Source organism: Narcine bancroftii, chromosome 2 (assembly GCF_036971445.1).
Source record: "Narcine bancroftii isolate sNarBan1 chromosome 2, sNarBan1.hap1, whole genome shotgun sequence".
NCBI lineage: Eukaryota > Metazoa > Chordata > Chondrichthyes > Torpediniformes > Narcinidae > Narcine > Narcine bancroftii.
In genome coordinates, this window is record NC_091470.1 from 366,849,748 (window position 1) to 366,871,800 (window position 22,053).

Here is a 22,053-nt window from a genome sequence, read left to right on the forward strand (position 1 = left end):
ATGGTCCCTTATATAATCCTTTAATCCAATTAATATACTTCTCTGGTAAACTGAATTTTTGCAATACTTTGAATAAATAATTCCATTCTACTCTGTCAAAGGCCTTCTCTGCGTCTAAAGCAACTGCTACTGTTGGCGCTTTACTCCCTTCTACTGCATGAATTAAGTTAATAAATTTACAAATATTGTCTGTTGTGCGTCTTTTTTTAATAAATCCAGTTTGGTCTAGATTTACCATTTTCGGAACATACTCTGCTAATCTGTTTGCTAATAGTTTAGCTATTATCTTATAATCTGTGTTAAGTAAAGATATTGGTCTATATGACGCTGGTGCGAGTGGATCTTTCCCTTGCTTTAGTATTACTGTAATTATTGCTGTTTTACATGAATCTAGTAAGCTTTGTGTTTTATCAATCTGGTTGATTACTTCCAGGAGGGGCGGAATTAATAAGTCTTTAAATGTTTTATAGAATTCTATTGGGAATCCATCCTCTCCTGGTGTCTTATTATTTGGTAATTTTTTTATTATCTCTTGTATTTCTACTATTCCAAATGGTTCTGTTAATTTATTTTGTTCCTCTATTTGTAGTTTTGGTAGTTCAATTTTAGTTAGAAATTCATTTATTTTCCCTTCTTTCCATTCATTTTCAGTTTGGTATAATTGTTCATAGAATTCTCTAAAGTTTTCCTTGATCTCCTTTGGATTATATGTGATTTGTTTGTCTTTTTTCCTTGATGCCAATACCATTTTCTTAGTTTGTTCTGTCTTAAGCTGCCATGCTAGAATTTTGTGCGTTTTTCCCCTAGTTCATAATATTTTTGTTTTGTCTTCATTATATTCTTCTCCACCTTATATGTTTGTAGTGTTTCATATTTTATTTTTTTATCTGCCAATTCTCTTCTTTTAGTTGTATCTTCCTTCATTGCTAATTCTTTTTCTATATTTGCTATTTCCCTTTCCAACTGCTGTTTCCTGATTGTAGTCCTTCTTCATCTTGGTTACATAACTTATTATTTGCCCTGTGATGAACGCTTTCATAGCGTCCCATAGTATAAACTTATCTTCCACTGATTTCGTATTTATTTCAAAATACATTTTAATTTGTTTTTCAATAAATTCTCTAAAATCCTGCCTTTTGAGTAACATGGAGTTTAATCTCCATCTATACATTCTTGGAGGGATGTCCTCTAACTCTATTGTCAATATAAAGGGTGAATGGTCCGATAGTATTCTAGCTTTATATTCTGTTTTCCTAACTGTCTTGCATGCGAGCTGATAACAGGAATAGGTCTATTCTTGAGTATGTTTTATCTCTACCCGAATAGTATGAATATTCCTTTTCCTTTGGGTGTTGCTTCCTCCATATATCCAAAAGTTGCATTTCTTCCATCGATTTAATTATAAATTTGGTTACTTTGTTCTTTCTGTTAATTTTTTTCCCAGTTTTGTCCATATTTGAATCCAAGTTCAGGTTGAAATCCCCTCCTATTAATATGTTCCCTTGCGTATCTGCTATCTTCAAAAAAATATCTTGCATAAACTTTTGATCTTCTTCGTTAGGTGAATATACATTGAGTAGATTCCAAAACTCCGAATATATCTGACATTTTATCATTACATATCTCCCTGCTGGATCTATTATTTCCTCTTCTATTTTAATTGGCACATTTTTACTAATTAATATAGCTACTCCTTTTGCTTTTGAATTATACGATGCAGCTGTTACGTGTCCTACCCAATCTCTCTTTAATTTCTTGTGCTCCAATTCAGTTAAATGTGTTTCTTGCACAAATGCTATATCAATTTTTTCTTTTTTCAGTAAATTTAGCAGTTTCTTCCTTTTAATTTGGTTATGTATTCCGTTAATATTTAAAGTCATATAGTTCAACGTAGCCATTTCATACTTTGTTTATCTTCCCTTTCCGTTTCTCCATCATCACCTTTCCTTCTTATCCATTTCTGCTTTCTTGTTTTGAACACTTTATAAGACAACATTTCTAAAACATCAAACATTTTCCCTATTCTCCTATTTAAAACTTCTTTAACCCCATTCTCCCCTCCCCCTCCTGAGTTGTCCTTTATCCCTTGTCGGACAACCACATCTCCCCTCTCCATTTGGATTTGCGAATTCACTCGCAAACGTCAGCTGATTTTGCAGTGACCGTAACTCCTCCCCACCCAGCCCCCCCAGAAAAGATTTCAATTTTCATATGTAACAAAGGTCACTCTTTTAATTCCCTCCTTATTCCCTCTATTCCATTTCCCTCCCTTATTAATTCTTGTCTATACTCTATATATTTTCCTCTAAATACGGATACATTCATGTATGCACACTATATATATATATATATATATATATATATATACACACATACATATAGATCGTGGTCATTTTTACTCTTATTACATGTCTTCATCTCTCTGCTTGTTTTGTAGTTGTTCTTCAAATTTCCTTGCTTCCTCTGGATCCGAGAATAGTCTGTTTTGTTCCCCTGGAATAATTATTTTAAGTACCGCTGGGTACCTTAACATAAATTTATATCCTTTTTTCCATAAGATCATTTTCGCTGTATTGAACTCCTTCCTCTTCTTCAGGAGTTCAAAACTTATGTCTGGATAGAAAAAAATTTTTTGTCCTTTATATTCCAGTGGCTTTTTGTCCTCTCTTACTTTCTTCATTGCTTTCTCCAATATATTTTCTCTTGTTGTATATCTTAAGAATTTTACTAAAATGGATCTTGGTTTTTGCTGCAGTTGTGGTTTCGGGGCTAAAGTTCTATGTGCCCTCTCTATTTCCATTTCTTCCTGTAATTCTGGTCTTCCTAGGACCCTGGGGATCCAATCTTTTATAAATTCTCTCATATTCTTGCCTTCTTCATCTTCCTTAAGGCCCACTATCTTTATATTATTTCTTCTTTTATAGTTTTCTATCATATCTATCTTCTGAGCTAACAGCTCCTGTGCCTCTTTAACTTTTTTATTAGATTCTTCTAATTTCTTTCTTAAGTCTTTTACTTCCATATCTACAAATGTTTCTCGTTTTTCCATATTTTCCACTCTTTTTGCCAATTCTGATATGGCCACTTCCATTTTATTCATTCTTTCTTCTGCATTCTTAATTCTTCTTTTTATCTCATTAGATTCTTGTAATTGCCATTCTTTCACTGATTCCCATATATTCTTTAAAAAAAGATACATCCATTGTCTTGCTTTTCTCTTCTTCTTCCACTTCTTTCTGTTCTTCTTCTTCTTCCTCTGGGTTGACCATCTGTTGTTTCCTTGTTTTATTTTTACCCTCTTCTTTCTTGTTGTCGTTATTGTCCGTGTTCTGCACCTGTTGCTGTGTTGCAGGTGTCTCTCTCAGCTGTGGAGATCGACTCCGGAGCTGGTCCCCCCTCCCGTCAGTGGGTTTTTTTTCATGCGTGGTTGCGCACTTTTACTCGGCTCTGCGAGCCATTTTTGTAGTCCCGAACCCGGGACTTCCACTGACCTGAGGGAGCGGGCTTCTCTCTCCGCGGCGGGCCTCTTCGGACAGGTAAGGCCTTCGCCTTCTTCTTCCGACGTCTTTCCTTCTTCTTTTCTTCCTGTTGTTTTTGGTTTTTCTTTCTTCGCTGCCATTTTCTTCACACTTTTACTTTCACTTTGTTTTGGTTTTTAAGTTTGTGCCTTTGTTTTTTCTCTATCTTTTTTTAACTTTTCTGGAGAGGGCTGGAGTTCCCCTACCGGCCACTACTCCATCACGTGACTCCTCCCCTGTCACTTGTCTTTCAATGAACCCATGACCTTTGGGGATGATGTAGTGTTAACGAACCCATACTCAGCAGCCAGCTTTCTGAATTCTTCTGATGTGAACTGTGTTCCATTATCACACATTACTTGCTCAGGTATTCCTTGAGGTGATGGTTGACATTCTCAGGTCTTTCACCCTTTTGATGAATGAAAACTTAGAGCAGTAACAGGCTACTATTAAATACCATTCTTGATTTGTGGTGAACAACTCTGCTCCCACTGTGGGCCGTGGCCTGGCAGGTACTTCTGTGGAAATCATTTCCTCTTTTGTTGTATGTTTCTGTTGATCCTTCAGGATATCTTCTTCATCTGGATCTCATAATTGACAGATCAATTTCAACTCCCGGCAGCTATCCAGACCTTGAATTACTGGTCCATCTGCATCTACCACGTGGAACATACAGGGGATGTTCTTTCCCTTATGGCGACCATTGATCTTAGCTCCCCCTATCTGCTTGATCATGGATCCACCATAGGCCGTTAATGTGACATTTTCTGTTTCCAATGCTCTGTTTTTTGGATACCCTTTTATTATGTTCTCTGGAAACACCTGGCGGTGGAGTCTGAGTGGAAGGATGTTGCTTTGTGATCCAGTATCCCGCTTCACCTTTATGTTAAATATCGTAGGCTTGTTCTGGATTGTTCTCTGTGTTTGGATCCTTGCGTGGAACTCGCTTCCTTCTTTCATCTCACCTGACATCTCGTGAAGGTCCATGTCCATGTCCAGTATCTGGGTGTCGGAGTCCTCGTTGTTGGTTCCTTTATGTGGTGAATCTTCTTCTTGTCTTTTTTCTTCACTGGTATGACTGTTTTCTTCATCCCAGACTTACATAACTTCGCCCAGTGGTGTCCTTTACCACAGGCTCTACATTCAGAACCGTATGCAGTGCATTTGTTTCGGTCATCGAAGGGGTGTTGTCTGCCGCACTTCCTGCAGGTCTTGGGGGTTTGCAATTTCTGGTGGTGTTCTTTATAGCATCAACCCTTCCTTCTCTTTGCTGTGGGTGGGTCTGCATAGATAGGGAGTTCATTTGTGTCCTCGTGGCTTCGAAGGCTCTGGCTGTGTCTATAGCTTTGGCCAGCTTCAAGCTATCCTTCCCTATAAGAGACTTTTGGACTTTGGGATGGGCACTAGATCAACTAATCTTTCCTCTAAATCCTTAAATCTGCAGCTTTCAGCTAAAATTTTTAGTCTAGTGAGGAAGTTATCAACAGTCTCATCAGTCTCTTGCATTAAGCCTTGAAATTCATCATGTTTAATTCTATTAGACCTGGGTTCAAGGTGAGAAGCAAATTTTACAAATATCTGCTCTGGATCTTTTTTCTCCCTCTCCGTAAGCTCCCAGCTATTAAATAAGTCAAGGCCTCGCTCCCCTGTCCAGGAAAGTATATAACTGACCTTCTCCCCTGCTGTTGCATTTTTTAAATGATTTTTGAAGGCTAAATTGTACTCCTGCTGAAACTTTTTGAACAGATCAGCAATGTCTTCAGCCTCCCCGTCCATCACTGGGTGAACTGCTGTTGCTCCAGCCATCTTCCCCTTAGTGTTTCAGTGGTTTACAATCAATTGTACAGATTTATTCCTGTTCTCTTGTACCGCTGCCATCATGTTATGTCCCAGTGGTACTTGGGAGGCTTAAATAACTTAGAAATGCGAGATTTAATTAACAGAAAAGACTTTACTTACTGATGCCTTCCACCATCTAAGCCAGTAGTTCTCAACCTATTTCTTTCCACTCACATCCCACTTTAAATAATCTCTATGCCATCGGTGCTCTGTGATTAGTAAGGGATTGCTTAAGGTGGTGTGTGAGTGGGAAGGGAAGGCTGAGAATCACTGCTCTAGACCCAATTGGTACTGAAATATTTTGCTTGAGAAAAATGGTCATTGGCCCATTTCCTTTGGAGTTCTGAAACCGTGCACATAACGAGTCAACGAAGGACGATTAAAACAGTGGTTTTCAATCTTTTTCTTTCCACCCACATACCACCTTAAGCAACCCCTTGCTAATCACAGAGCACCGATGGCATAGGGAATACTTAAAGTGACATGTGAGTGGAAAGAAAAAGGTTGAGAACCATTCTAAGGAAAACCTGCATTATAGTTACTACAGTGAGAAGGGTTTATTTTTATACAGTTACAAAATAGTTCACGTTATCCTGACTATATAACACAGGATATAAAGACCCAGCCTCTCCATCCTCTTTCAATAGCTCGCGCCCTCAGTCCTGGCAATATCCTGGTGAATCTCCTCTGAACCCTTTCCAGACTCTTGAGATCCCTCCAATGCTGGGTGACTAGAATTGCACAGCTTACTCCAAAATTGGTGTCACCAACATCTTGAACAGCAGTATCACGAGGACATGTGTCCTCAATGGCCGGCCCAACTAAGGTCAGTGTACCACTACCCTCTCCAGCTAAGAGGCTACTTTCATTGGAAACTTCTTGGCTCCTGGACCCCTCGGGCCTCTCCTTTCTACAATACTCTCCAGGACCCTGCCATTTACTGTGCAAATCCTGGCCTGGTTTGAACTACCAAAGTACAATATCTCACTCTTGTTTGAGTTAAATGCCTGGATTGGAAAACAAGTCCTTATGAGGGAAGGTTAGCAGTGCCACCCAATACAGCCCAGAACAGCCCCGGTACAGACTCATGGGCTGAAATGGTCCGTCATCATGCTGCAAGTCTAAATTGAAATTTTTAAATTAAATGGTTGGCCACCCCTGAAACTTTTCCAACACACTGACTCACTCAGAGGTGAACTAGATTCTTTTGTGTTCACAAAAACAAAACAGATTATCCTCACTTCCACACCATCGCATACTTCAGCATTAGTTCAACTAGGGTCCAGGTTAAAATCTGCCACTGGCTGTAAGGAGTTTGCATGTTCTCTCCATGTCTGCATGGGTTTCCTCCCACCATTCAAAATATACCAGGAGTTGTAAGTCGAGTTGTGAGCCAAAAGGGTCTTCCACCATGCGGTATTGTTAAAATGAAAACCATAGAACATTAAAATATAATTTTTGGGTCAATTAACAGTATTAATTAAAAAGAAGCCCGATATTCTCCATGATTTGAATTGCTTCTCCTCCATCTGTCTGGAATTCCCATATTAAACCCTTCCACCTTTAAATGCCCTTTTAAATCCATTTGTGCCCACACCTCCTCCCTCACCACGGTCCAGGGCCCTTTCATGTGAAGCAACATTTCACTTGTGTATCTGCAGGACTGATTTACTGCATCCGGTGCTCCCTTTGTGGCCTTCTCTACATCGGAGAGAGTGGGCGCAGATTGGAAGATTGCTTCACTGAACATCAGTGACTGAGACTTCCCAGTAGCCAACCATTTCAGTTCTGTGTCACATTCCAACATTCACATATCTGTCCACGTACTGTCCCACCCAGACCACCGGCAAATTGGAGGAACCACACCTGATTTTCCGTCTGGGCAACTCTCCAGCCGGATGGCATTAACATCGACTTTTCTGTTTCTGCTAACCTGCTCTTCCCCTTTCTAGTTCTCTTCCCTCCCTCCCCTCCCTTCTCCTAGCTACCTCCCTTTGATCGCTGATGTCCCCTCCCTCCCTTCTCCACCTATCACCTCCTGCTTTTGCGACCACCCCTCCCCCCCTTTTGTTCAGACGCCTGCTGACATTTTCCCATACCTTGATGAAGGGCTCAAGCCCGAAACATCAGTTAGGTATTTTTACCTTATACCTCTGCTTGAAACAGTGTTTTCAAAAATTTTCTTTCCACTTACATACCACCTTAACCAATCCCTTACTAATCACAGAGGACCGATGGCATAGGGATTACTTAAAGTGGTATGTGAGTGGAAAGAAAAAGGTTGAGGACCACTGGTTTAAAACTTAATGAACAGTAGAGTTCCACGGCAACATCAGTATAACCTACATGGCAATGGAGAGAGCGTCGCAATTTACTGCAGCGCCTGTCTGAACTGGCTGAAGAACGACACACAGCATGGCTGTACAACCCCTCCGCTTTACAACACAAAGACATGATTCACGTGGACTAGCTGTTCAAGGATGGTTCTGGCTTTGCAAATACGGTTGGCATGGTGGTTAGCGCAATGCTGTTACAGCGCCAGTGATTGGGACCAGGTTTGAATCCTGCACCGTCAGTAAGGAGTTTGCATATTCTCCCCGTGTCTGCATGGGTTTTCCCCAGGGGCTCCAGTTTCCTCCCACCATTCAAAAACGTACTGGGGGTGTAGGTTAATTATGTGTAGTGGGGCAGCATGGGCTCAGGGGCTGAAATGGCCTGTTACCGTGCTGTATGTCTAAATTGAATTTGGCTTTGATAAAAATATAACTGTTTCTAGATTTGTCTGTTCTGCATCAATCATCTTGCTAGTCTTAAGGAATCACTAAAAGATTAATGATGCTGTGGGTTCAATTACAATGATCATCTTCCCATGTGACCTGTATTGTGGTGGATATGTCTGATCACTCACACACTGCAGGCAAAAATAACCTGCCTTCGCTAAACAGGACAGTTGTCAGTAAAGAGTTCACCTGTATCAGAAGCAGTTTCGCTTTCATGTAACGGAGAGCTGGTTCATGAGCCCGGATGATCAAATTCTGGTTTCTCTCAATTCCACCACACCGCCAGATTGCATTGCAGCCAGTCAATGCTGTTTTGGGCCCCATTTCTCAGGAAGGATGTGCTGGAGTTGGGGAGGGTCCAGAGGAGGTTTATGAGATTGATCCCAGGTTATAATTTCATGCAGTGGTTCTCCACCTTTTTCTTTCCACTCACATCCCACTTTAAGTAAACCCTCGGCCAGGGGTGTCAAACTCAAATTCACGGAGGGCCAAAATTAAAAACTTGGACTAAGTCGAGGGCCGAACTAAATATTGATTGAAAATTTTCAACAACATCTGCATGTTTTCTCTTCTTTCAACATATGTAATGTTAAACTTTAGGATATAACTTTAGGAGGATAATGTTACAGGTCAGGAGTAGGTAGCTCAAGTTCACCCTTTGCTTGACCTGAGGGAAACCTATTTGGTCCCTGTGGAGATGTCGTCAGCATTCACAGGATGTGTCCATTTTGGCCTGCATCAGGACTCAGCATTTCCTGCTCACTCCTCAGGCTCTAGGCCTCTATTCACCCTCGACCCACCATCCCTCAACCTGACCAGTCCTTTACCCAACCTCTACTCACCCCTCACTCCACTCGCTCTGCCTCTACCCACCCCATCCTATACACGCCCCTCTACTGCCTCTCCCCTCAACCTGTTCCTCCCTCTACCTGTCTCTCACTCTCTAATCACCCCTCCCCTACTCACCCTGCCCCTCCCCTTTTACCTCTTCCTTATCCACCCCTCCTTCTACTCATCCCTCCCTCTAACTGCCCCTCGCACCACCATAACTTCCCCTGCCCATTACTCTTCACCTACACCCTCTGCCCACCCCTGCTTACCCACCCACTCAGGCCCAGCGCGCTGCCGATCAGCCTTTGCGGAACAGCGGGGGCCGTGCGCAGCCTGCCATGTCTGTCGTGCCGACAGGAAATCACAGGCGCTCGCCAATCCGCCGCACCGCTCGACAGGTGGGAGAAGTGACTGGTTGTGCGGGGAGCCTTCCAACTGGCTTGCCGGCTGATGACATCGACAGACTTCTCGTGTTACAATTTTGTTTTCCCCGTTCTCAAAGTTTGCACGGTCAACCTGCAACACTCTTGCTCCCTCCGCGTCCCGTGGATCTGAGGCCCGGGTGTTGTTAGGATTCCCAGCAGAAGGTTTGTGAACTTTACCATTCTGGATTCCTTTTTGAGACTATTCTGGCCATCTTTTAAGGGGGGTGGTTTTAGGGGGGAGGGGATAGTTAGGGGGTGGGGAAGGATGTGCAATGAAGGGGGAGGATGGTGGGGGTGACATTACCAAAAAACAGCATCGGCTCTCGCTGCAGGGCGGGCCACCTCTAATACATTTTTGAAATGATCTTGCGGGCCAAATATAATTATATCGCAGGCCAAATTTGGCCCGTGGGCCAGAGTTTGACATGTGTGCCCTAGGCCATCAGTGCTCTGTGATTAGTAAGGGATTGCTTAAGGTGGGATGTGAGTGGGAAGGGAAGGTTGAGAACCACTGCAATTGTTACTGAAATATTTTGCTTGAGAAAAATTGTCATTGGCCCATTTCCTTTGGAGTTATGAAACCGTGCACATAACGAGTCAATGAGGGACGATTAAAACACAATGGTTTGCAACCTTTTTCTTTCCACTCACATCCCACCTTAAGTAATCCCTTACTAATCACGGAGCACCTACGGAATAGAGAATAAGTAAAGTGGAATGTGAGTGGAAAGAAAAAGGTTGAGAATCATTGGGTCTAAATTTGCAGGAGTTTAGAAGAAGGGGGGGAAGGGAGGGGGGATGGGGTGAATCACATCAAAACCTTCCGAATATTGAAAGGGGTTGATGGAGTGGATGTGGAGATGTTTCCGGTGGGGGAAGAGTCCAGGACCAGAGGGCACAGGCTCAAAATAAAAGAACATCCCTTTTGAACAGAGATGAGGAGGAATTTCTTCAGCCGCAGGGTGGTGAAGCTGTAGAATTCGATGCCACAGATGCCCATGGAGGCCAGGCCATTGGGTAGATTTAAAGTGGAGGTTGGTAGCTTTTCAATTAATGAGGGCGTCGAAGGAAAAGGCAGGAGAATGGGGTTGAGAGGAGAAATACATTGGCCATGATTTGGCAGAGAGGATTCAATGGGCTGAATGGCTTTACAACCAGGTTAGATTTTCCTGGAAAGAAGGAAAGTAATTCATTTCCACTCTAAATCAATGGCCTTGAATATAACTGAAACAAACTGCAGTAAAAGTTTTGGAGACTTCTGCGGACACCATGTTGAATATAAACATGATGCTGTAAAAACTCAGCAGGTCAAACAGTGTCCTTTACGTGGCAAAGATAAAGATACAGAACTGACATTTTGGGCTTGAGCCCTTCAATGTGGCATGAAAAGTTAAAGGGCCGAAACACTGGTTATCTTTGCTACATAAAGGACACTGTTTGACCTGCTGAGTTTATCCAGCATCGTGTTTAAACTATAGTAAAATCCACACTATCCGGAGTTCAAGTAACCGGCAGCCTCAAGCAACTGGAAAAAATTGTGGAAAATAAATAGGTAAAAAATATGGACGTCATAGTCTGAAAATTAGAAGTTATCCACATAAAACAGAGATTAGGAAGAACTTCTTTAGCCAGAGGGTCGTGGATCTGTGGAACTCGCTGCCGCATACAGCGGTGAAAGCCAGATCAGTGGGAATATTTAAACAAGAAATAGACACGTATCTCATTAGTGAGGGCATCGAGGGATATGGGGAAAAGGCCAGAAATTGGAACTAGTAGCTTAGTGTAGATTTACGGAACAGACCTGATGGGCCTAGTGGCCTGGTTCTGTTCCTTTGCCTTGTGATCATGTGATTTTGTGACACAAGGAGACTGCAGATGTTGGAAAACCAAACCGTTGGAGAAACTCACCAGGTTAAGCAGCATCCGCGGAGGGGAAGGAATGGTCAATGTTTTGGGGTCGACTCCATGGCAGAGTGAACCTAAAAGATTTAATCCCACAAGGTTCAGCCGTAGCTAACAAGTTAGAGGCTATCAAAGTGCCAAAAAGAGCATTACTCCCGAGGACGCAGGAGGCTGGAGGCCAGACCCACAAACGTTCTGCTGGAGGACCTGAGCGGATCGAGCAGGATCTGCCAGGAGAAGGGAATCATTGATGTTTCAGATGCTTAGGAACACTGAGGTTTGTGAACACGGTCGGCATAGCAGTTAGTGCAATGCCAGTGCTCGAACCAGGGTTCGTATCCTGCGCTTTATGTAAGGAGTTTGTACGTTCTCCTCATGTCTGCGTGAGTTTTCTCTGAGGGCTCCTGTTTCCTCCCACTGTTCAAAACGTACGGGGGGGTGTGGGGTTGAGGGTTAATTGGGTGTAAATTGGGCGGCATGGACTCACGGGCCGAAATGGCCTGTTACCGTGCTGTATGTCTAATTTTGTTTTAAATGTAAACATTTTGAAATTCCACAAACAATTAATAATCTGGAAACATGAAAACTCAATTACATTTTTGTAGATATTGCAAAAACAGATTCTAATTTATGATTATATCACATGGTGCCTTTATCTACCAGGAGGGGGAAAATAGAGCAGAAGAGAAGAGCTAAAAATAGCACTCCTCAAAATAATGACCGGGCACCATGGACAGATCAAAGAAAATTTAACTCAACTCCTTTCAACACCATCCCCCAGAAATCGTAAAACAATGATCAGTGTATCAGGAAGCAGGAACGACTGCAGACGCTGCGATTGCCCTGCAAGGCACAAAAGTGCTGGAGAAACTCAGCAGGTCACACAGTGTCCATAGGAATTATGGGTACCTTGAGGAGGGGGCTCAGGCCTGAAACATTGGTTATATCCCTTGTAACCTGTGGACGCTGTGTGACCTGCTGAGTTTCTCCAGCACTTTTGCGTATTATACAAATGATCAGTGTGTTGGCTTCATTAGATGGGGGATTGAGTTCAAGATTCAGGATTCAATTTATTGTAATTATACTAAAACGGTGTCATATTACATGAAATTGCTTTCATCTGCCGTAAGGCAGACAGATTCGCCGTTGGCAGAAGTGTCTCTTCCACTCAGAGAAAGAGAAGCAAAAGAGAGTCCCTCCCGAATGTCCATGGATTCACCTCCAGCGCTTCCACAGCCACACAGAGTCCAGTCCAAACCCTTGACAACCCGAGCTCCAGACCCGAACCTTCGACACAGTCAGGAACTCTGCAGCGCCTTAGGCACCCCCTCGCATCTCAGTTCCGATACCTGGTACCCCTTTCAGCCAGTCTTCAGCAGCCTGCAGCCCAGCGCGACTCTTCTGACAGCAACCTCCAGCAGCCCCCCGGACCCCCATGGGTTCCTCACCTTGAGTGGTCAGCAGCCCTACGCATGCGTTGGTCTTTCGGTCCCAGAGCCCCCTCACTGGTCCGCTGCCGTGGTCCCCGTCCCGTGAGCTGACTCCTCTGCCTCTCCTTTTCAGATGGGGGGGACGATCTGGTGCTCTGTGCCAGACTTCCGCCCCCCACCCCCCAGAGTCCGCAACCCCTCATGGCTGCTGCCAATCAGAGGTGCCGCCATCTTGGGCGCAGAACCCCGCGGGCGCAGACCCCCGCGGTCACGGGATTTTAAATAAGACCACCGTCGGCTCCTTTAACAGGCTGTTCAAAGCTTATGCGGAGCTGAAGGAAGTTGAACTGGGTGGTCAGACCCTGCGGGAGCAGTGTATCTCCACTCCGCACTCCCCGCGGGTCCCCAACAGCAGCAGTACTGTGTTACAGCGGCTCTGGCATCTTTCCAGAGCCGTAAGGTAATTATCCAGCTCCAATAAACTGGTCAGAGCACACTTGGAGCATTGTGTTTAGTTCTGATTCCCCCATTACAATAAGATGCTTTAGAGAGGGGCAGAGGAGATTGACCAGGATGTGGCCTGACTTGGAGGACGTGCCTCATGAGGCAAGGTTAACAGAGCTGGGGCTTTCGTCTGCGAGTGAATGGAGACGTACCAGATTATAAGGGGCATAGATAGGGAGGACAGCCAACGCCCTTTCCCAGGGTGACTGTAGCAAATACCAGAGGATGTCTGTTTAAGATGAGCGGAGTAAACTTTAGGGGAGACGGTAGAGGTAAGTTTTTTTTTTAACCCAGAGAGTGGCTGGAATGTATTGCCGTGGGTGGTGGTGGAGGCTGGTACAATAGACTCTTAGATAGGCATGTGGATGGAAGGAAAATAAAGGGTTCTGAGTGTGAGGGAGGGAAAGGTTGGATTGTTGCAGAGAAAGTTTATATAGGTCAGCACAACGTGGCGGGCTGAAGGGCCTGTCATATTCTGCGATGTTTGCCTGGAATGTAGACGTTCGAATCTCACATCGTTAGTGAAGATATCCTTGCCCCATTTTCACAGCCAGGAATTGATTTGAATATTGTCATGAAAGTGCATTAATCCAATCCACAGCAGGATGTTCTGAGTCGCAGCTTACGGGGAGCCGACAGTCCTACGTATTATCTTATTAAGGACACTTAGAGGCAAAGCTGTCTGAAGGTGACACCGTCAGTTATGGCCTCCTGAGGCCAGGGGTGTTTAGGCAAACTCCACCGATGCTCCATCCACAGTTATTCCCCTGAGGGGGCTCCTGGGAACCAGCAGAGGGACCAGAGATTATTTTCAGACAGGAACCCTCCCCCCACACCCACCCCACCCAGGGTTTGGACCAGTCCACAGCATCAGTATTTGCCCTGACCCAGCTCCTTCTCCCCTCAGTATCCCTTCTTACATTACATTTAAATATCACGTCTTTAAAATTTAGACATGGTAACAGGCCCTTCCAACACATGAGCATGAGCCACTCAATTAACACAACTGCAGCACATTTTGGAGGGTGGGAGGAAACCAGAGCCTCCGGAGGAAACCCACGCACACATGGGGTGAACGTATAAACTCCTTACAGACAGTGCGGGATTTGAACCCCAGCACTGGGACAGCATTGGGCTAACCGTGCTGGCCTTCATCCATCCCCATCTGCTTGCCTCGCCTGCCTCCTCTCCCCCATTCCCTAGACCCCTTCCTCTTACACTCCCCTTTTCTCCCTCCTGTACTCCCCACCACCCTCCTCTCCTCCCCCTCCCCTGCTCCCCTGCCACTCACCATGTACCAGACCCCCAGGATGATGGTTCCAGTACGAACATGGCAACAACAGCAACTGCTGGTGTAGCAGCGATCCAGAGACGAGACCACCTTCATCCCCCTGGAGATGAGCAGGTGCCGGCCACAGAGAAACCTAAAACCACCCTGGAATAAACCCCTGTGCTGCGTGCCGGTGCGGGAGCAGGGAGAGAAGTGCCCTTGCTCTCCCCCTCCCTCTGCCCTGTCTCTGCACCTCACACTCCTGCTTGGGAGAAGGAGGAGAGAGAGACATTTAACTCCTTCTCTACTGGAGCCCAGCTTTTATCACCCATCTCATGTCTTGGCCTCTACTCTACCACCCCTGGACCCTCTCGTAGCTTTCTCCCTCCTTTGTAAGTGTAAATTTAGAATCAGAATTTATTGTCACGAACAAGTCACGAAATTCGTTGTTTCGGGACAGTGTCACATTCATATCAACCACCTTACAACAATAAATAAAAATAGTGCAGGAAACATCAAAGTGAGGCAGTGTCTGGGTTTCATGGATCATTCAGGAATCTGATGGCGGAGGGGAAGAAGCTGTCCTTGTGCCACTGGATGCTCGTCTTCAGGCTCCTGTACCTTTTCCCCAATGGTAGCAGAGCGAAGACAGCATGGACTGGGTGGTGGGGGGTCCTTGAAGATAGAGGGTGCTTTCTTAAGACACCACCTCATGTAGATGTCCTCGATGGGGTGAAGACTGGAGCCCATTGTAGCGGCTGTGTAGTGGGCCGAGCAGGCGCTCATCGTGGTAATGCGAACCGCCACCATCAGTGCAATGCACGGACTGACCTAAGGGCTGGCATGCGAGCAGTACTGAATGCCAAGGAATGGAACGTTGATCAGCTGGGTCCCCTGCTGAAAGGCACGGGACGTTAACAAGTCTCAATTTAAACTTGTTGGTCCCGTGGACCAGCAGCTGTCCCTTAACAAGGACCCACCTTGTCCTGTGGAGCCCGGGACAGGCAGGGAAGAAAAGCCGCTTGTAAAGGTTCAATAAACCAGTCTTTGGTTGACTAGCCTAGTGTGTGATTCCTTTTTTCTCAGTAGCTCTACCGTAGTAGCCGCTACACCGTGATATCACAGGCCAAGTTAACAGCCCTCTGGAGTTATTACCTTCTTATCCTAATCGAGATGAAGGGTCCCAACAGAATAATTTGACCAACAATCCACCTATGGATGCTGTTTAACCTGCAGAGTTCCTCCAGTAATTCTTTGCTCACCATTCCAACATACACAGCATCTGCAGTTCCCTTTTTAAACAGACACTCCTTTTTTCCTCCTTGAAACCTACAGGACAAAAAGGAGGCCTTTCATCCCAGCAGGTCCCTGCTGACCATCCTATACTAATCTCATTTTCCTGCATTTGGTCTGTAGGCCTCTGTGCCTCGGTGATTCCACTGGCTGTGTTGCTCCTTCTTGCACGTGGGATCCTCTGTCTCCGTTCCAGTCTCAGCAGTCGATGCCAGCGTCCAACCACACTTCTGTCTCAGACCCCTGCTGGACCTCCTATCAATGAACAGGACAGACAGAGGGTTGTTAACTCAGCCTCGGACATCACAGGCACCAGTCTTCACTCCATCGAGGACATTGACAGGTGGCGGTGACTTAAAAAAGCAGCCTCTACCCTCAAGCTGTATAAGCCGAAAGAGAACATGGTTTACTCCCGTTACCTGCTGGTGTCCCAGAAACAACAGCCTGGTGAGTCCACTGAAGAGTTCGTCCGGTCCCTGGTCATATTGGGAAAAGACAGTTTGGGGGATCCCACAGGCACGATATCGCTGACCCAGTACATGGAAGAGCTGATCAGAGATGCCTGTGTGTCGGGGTTGAGGTCGGATTACGTCTGGCAAAGACTCCTCGAGGAGTACCCACTCCGACTCAAAAGGGCTATCGACTTGATCAGAAGTCTGGCTCAGCCCAGCGCCATGCGGTGTCGATCGCGGGCAGAAGCGGGCCATCTGCGAATGTTCCGCCACGTGGGCCGTCGGCCTGGGATTCAGCATTGGGTATTAGCGACAAGACTGTGGCTGCAATTACACTGTCTGCATCGTTGAGATGCAATTCTGCGGGCAGGCCAGGCACGCAAGGTGCCTCTGACCCGTGAAAGGACCAACGTGCTCAGGCTGCGGGAAGAAGGGCCATTACCAAAAGGTCTGCAGGTCTCGACCGCAGACCGCGAGCAGCACGGCGTGCGTTCCTGAAGAGCTTCCGGGGCTGACCATGTGAGGGGAGCACCGTCTTACCAGCCACCGCTCCCAACCTCGGCACCTCGGCCTACCGCTCCAGTGACGTCACTTCCGATCGCCACGACTCCACTTCTGCCTTCTTCATCCGATGCTGCGTGGTCACCATCTTGGGCGGGCCTCCCCACCGATGACGACGATAAAGAAATGCCAGTCCTAGCTTCAGTGACACTGAACCAAGTCAGTCCTCACCCGATCTCGAACTCAAAGATGCAGATCGAGGTGAATGGGCATAAAACGAACTGTCTTTTTGATAGCGGCAGCACAGAAAGTTTCGTCCACCCCGACATGGTCCAGAGACTCTCCCTCCCGGTCCGACCCATGACTGGGATGGTATCAATGGCAGCAAGGGACCAACAGACAAGTATCCAGGGGTATTGTGTAGCGTCGCTGACAGTGGGGTGGGGGGGGGATATTATAACGACTTTGTGTGCTAATCATGTCTTGCCGCCGTGCACCGAGCCTCCTGGGCCTTGACTTTCAGAGTCAGATCAGGAACATGACCATCCACAACCCTCAGCGTTCGGATGCCCATCCCTGACCTGACGCCCAGTCCCCAATACCATCCTGTGGTCCCAGCAAGCAATCTCTGGCACCATCCTGTGGTCTCGGTCTCCGGCACTGTCCTGTGGTCTCACCACCTCACGGGTGCCCCCTCCATCGCTGTTCGCGAACCTCACCACGGATTACAAACAGATTGCCACCAAGAGTAGGCGCTATAGTACGGAAGATATGCAATTTATCCGGGCTGAGGTTCAGTGATTCCTGGCGGAGGGGATCATAGCCCCTAGCACCATTCCCTGGAGAGTGCAGGTCCTCGTGGCCAGAGGGGCGGGCAAGCCCCGGATGGTAATTGATTACAGTCAGACCATCAACCGCTTCACCCAAATGGACACGTACCCGCTCCCCTGTATAGCCAACTTGGTCAATAAGGTCACCAAGTACAGAATTTTTTGACCATTGACCTCAAGTTGGCTTACCACCAACTTCCCCTCCGTTCGAGTCGACGGAAAACTCTTCCACTTCCTGCGGGTACCCTTCGGTGTTACTAACGGTGTTTTTGCCTTTCAGAGAGTAATGGGCTGGATGGTGGAGGAACACGGGCTGACGGCAACGTTCCCTTACCTCGACAATGTCACCATCTGTGGCCATGACCAGCAGGACCACGATGCAAATCTCGCAAATTCTTGTGTACGTCCAAGTCCCTAAACTTGACGTACAACAAAGACAAGTGCGTGTTCAACACGGAGCGCCCGGCCCTTCTTGGATGCATCGTGGCACATGGTGTGATTGTCCCTGACCTTGACCACATCCGTCCACTTATGGAGCTCCCCGTCCCAAACCCCCTGAAGGCGCTAAAAAGGAGCCTGGGGTTGTTCTCGTATTTTGCTCAATGGGTGCCCAACTACGGCAATAAGGTCCACCCCCAATCCGTACGACTACCTTCCCATTATCGGCAGAGACCCAGGCTGCTTTTAATCAAATTCAGGGAGACATCGCTAAGGCCCCATGCCACGAATGAATTCGTCCCCTTTCAGGTGGAAAGCAATGCCTCCGACTTTGCACTGGCTGCCACATTAAACCAGGCAGGCAGGCCGGTAGAATTTTTTCCTGCCGGAAAAAAATGTTGGGTGCTATTGGTAGCCCCAATAATGACGCAGACAGAAAGACTAAGGGGAACGATAGGCTTTATTGAACTAGAGACTGCTGGACCGGGTCTGGCTAGGAAATCAGTGGGAAGGAGAGGGGACTCGACCTTTATAGCCTGGGGTCACATGGGCAGGACTAAAGGAGGAGCCAAGGCAGGGAGACACCTGGAGGGCGAGCCAGCCAGTGCACATAATCATATCACCACATCTTGGGACAGGGTGCCAATGGAAAAGGGGCTTATTATTCTGCCTCGTCCCACTGACCTGAACTGTCCAGATCCCTCCAAACCCTTCCCATCCATGTACCTGTCCAAATTTTTCTTAAATGTTATAATTGATGCTGCAGTCACCAGTTCAGCTAGAAGCTCATTCCCCACCCCCACCACTCTCGGTGTGAAGAGGTTCCCCCTAAACTTTTCCCCATTCAATCCTAACCCATGTCCTCTTGTTCTTAACTCCCCTAACCTCAGTGGAAAAAGCCTGTTTTAATTTTTACTCTATCTATACACCTCATTATTTTGTATACCTCTATCAAATCTCCACAAAGGGCCATTTTCTGTTCAGAATGACTGTGATTAGGTCTAAATCAGTCTGCAATGTTACGCAGTTCCCAGTAGCACATTATCAAAGACTTTCTGGAAATCCAGGCATTTTCAGTCACAGCCAAAACTTGATAATTTATTGTCCACAGAATCTGCATCCAGGACCTTGTTTTCCATCTACGTTGGGATCATGTCCAAGTATTGTCAGATTTTCCACGTTGTTCCATTTTCCTACATGTGTTATCAAATAAACAGGCCCGTCGATACTTGGCTCCCAGTATCTCCTAAATTAAACTCACCAACTTGAGTGCAGCTCATCACAGCAGTGCTGAGCTTGTAGTCTTATGCAATACATTGGCCAAAACTCTCTGGGTCCGTGTGTGTGTGTGTGTGTGTGTGTGTGTGTGTGTGTGTGTGTGTGTGTGTGTGTGTGTGTGTGTGTGTGTGTGTGTGTGTGTGTGTGTGTTCATCCAAATTTAGGAGGTACCTTGCCATTATTCTACCTTGTCCCACTGACCTGCACTCAGTCCAGAACCCTCCATGTACTTGTTCATGTTCATGTACTTGTCCAAACTCTTCTTAAATGTTAAAATTGAGCCTGCAATCGCCATTTCAACTGGCAGCTCGTTCCACACTCCCATCACTCTCTGTATAAAGATGCTCCCCCTAAACTTTTCCCCTTTCACTCTTAACCCACGCCCTCTGGTTTGTATTTCACCTACCCTCAGTGGAAAAAGATAACTTACTCTGTCTATCCCCCCCTCATAATTTTAAATCCCCTCATTCTTCTACGGTCCAAGGAATAAAGTCCTAACTTGTTTCACCTTTTCCTGCAACTCAGTTCCTGAAGTCCGGGCAACATCCTAGTAAATCTTTCTCTGCCCTCTTTCTATCTTACTGATGTTTTTCCTGTCGTTGGAGACGGAGCAATCGAGCAGGCATCTCAGTTTAGCTGAGGAATTTTACCCACTTCCACTCTGCACCGATCTACTATTTGACAATGGTGGACTTGGCCGACTTCACTGCTTCATTCTTCAACACTCCTTTTTCTGACTGATAAACACAGATGCCAAATCACCACCCCGCAAGCTCCCCGCCAGGTCGCGGTGAAGCGCAGTAGGGTAGTCTCCCAAAACCTTCATTCTGTAAAACTGGTTCAATCAATGGATCATAATATCATCCCAAATGAAATGACTCGAATCAACACCAGATTCTTATCGAACAAGACTTTTATCCTCAATGACATTTTCTCTGCACAAGATTTGTCTTCCTCCTATTGACTTAGTTGAGAACCTGATCACTCCAATGCATGAGCCTTGTTCACAAAACTGTGACTTTCTTAGTAGGCCTAGACCCTCCGGTCATGGTGGGGGGAGGGGGGGTTGTTTAAAAAGCTTTTCAAATGCTGTTTATTGAATTCTGTTTTCCCTTCCTCCACCTTCAAAGTCCAACTAATTAAAGTGGGCCTGGTCAACCCCTTTTTGATTGTTTTTTTTATATCGCCCACCAAAAATACATAAAGATTATTATCACTCAATTCACAGACTTCCTTTCAAACATTACATCCAACTTCGATCGAGTTCTCATTCCTGGTGATTTCAGTATCCAAGTGTGTTGTCTAACTAAGCCCCTTTTAAGTTGTGGTGATACACCACTAGCCGACTGCAGGGGTCGACTTGTGTACCTGCAGGAAGAGCACCTGACAACACCTGACCGGCTGCCAATCAGCCGAGCTGAATGGACCAACCCCCACCCAGTCAGCTGCCAATTGCCGTCCGGAATATAAGCCACACCCGGCCCCTTGAGGTCAGTCATTCGGAGCTACAGCTCACTGCAGCAGGGACTTATAAGTGGAATAAAGGCTGTTGATCAGTCTTTAAGTTTTGTGTCTCCTTTTCTGTACGACAGCACACCACATAAGTGATTTTATCCATTTAGTTGAATCTGGACCCACTCATAAGCCTGTTCCCCATCTCGACCTAGTACTTTCATCTGATTTATCGATTAGCAACCCAGTGTTGATACCCGTTTGTTGGACCATATAGCTGTTACTTGCAACTTATCCTCGAACAAATCTTGTCTTCCTATACGCTACTCTCGTTATATTAACCCATGGACTGCTAATAAGTTCTCAGAGGCCCTTATAGCGGCTCCAAATACTTCTCCCTCCCCAACCCTGAGGAACTTATTCCTTATTTAATCCCACCTGTTCTTCTACGCTGAATGCTGTAGCCCCACTTAAAGTGAAAATACCTAATCCTGAGACTGTGCCTTGGCTTAGTAATACCAGCAAAGCCCTGAGGAGGGAGTGAGGGCAGCTGAACGAAAGTGGAACCAGGATAAACTACAAATTTCCCCCAAACTTTTTGTGAAACAACCTGCACATACACCAGGAAGCTGTAAAAGCCAAAAGAACAAAATACCTTGCTAACCTAATTTCCAGCAACTCCCATAATCCCAAGGTCCTGTTCAGTACCATCAACTCAGTCACTGGTCCCACATCCAATACTAACTCTGATGTGTCTCTTATCAAATGCAAAGATTAAAAAAAAATTCTTCATAAACTAGAGCATCAGGAAAAACATCCCACCCCTACCCCCCCCCCCCCCCCACCCCACCACCACCACCCATGACCTCACTGTACCACAGTTCTGTTATCCAACAGCATCACACGACCCACCCTTGGAAAGATTATGTCCTCAATGAAACCTACAACCTGTCCCCTCGACATTATCCCCACTCTCCTCCTGAAGGATGTTTTTGATGTAGTCGTTCCAGCATCTTCTCGATTATTAAGTCCCCTGGCCACTGGAACAGTTCCAATTTGTTTGAAGCGTGCTGTAGTCCAGCCCCTCCTGGAAAAAACCCAACTTGGACTCCACTGAATCCAAAAATTACAGACAAGTTTCTAAACTGCCATTCCTGACAAAGGTCCTTGAAAAAGTTGTTCTTAGCTCATTGTTTCCCTCCCTACATCAAAGCAACATATCGGAAAGATTCCACTCAGGTTATAAGGCCACCACATCACAGAGTCGGCCTTACTAAAAGTGTATAATGACCTGTTCCGTTATTCTAATT

General features: G+C 45.8%; 1 protein-coding gene across 1 annotated transcript in view; it reads right to left on the reverse strand.

Annotated features, from left to right (window-relative positions):
• The window catches only part of laptm4b (lysosomal protein transmembrane 4 beta), a 57,337-nt gene extending 42,721 nt beyond the window's left edge, over window positions 1–14,616 (reverse strand). The window contains exon 1 of the mRNA XM_069915709.1: window positions 14,521–14,616. Within this exon, the coding sequence (XP_069771810.1) occupies window positions 14,521–14,616 (96 nt within the window). The remainder of the gene's footprint in view (window positions 1–14,520) is intronic.
• Window positions 14,617–22,053: the final 7,437 nt, after the last annotated feature.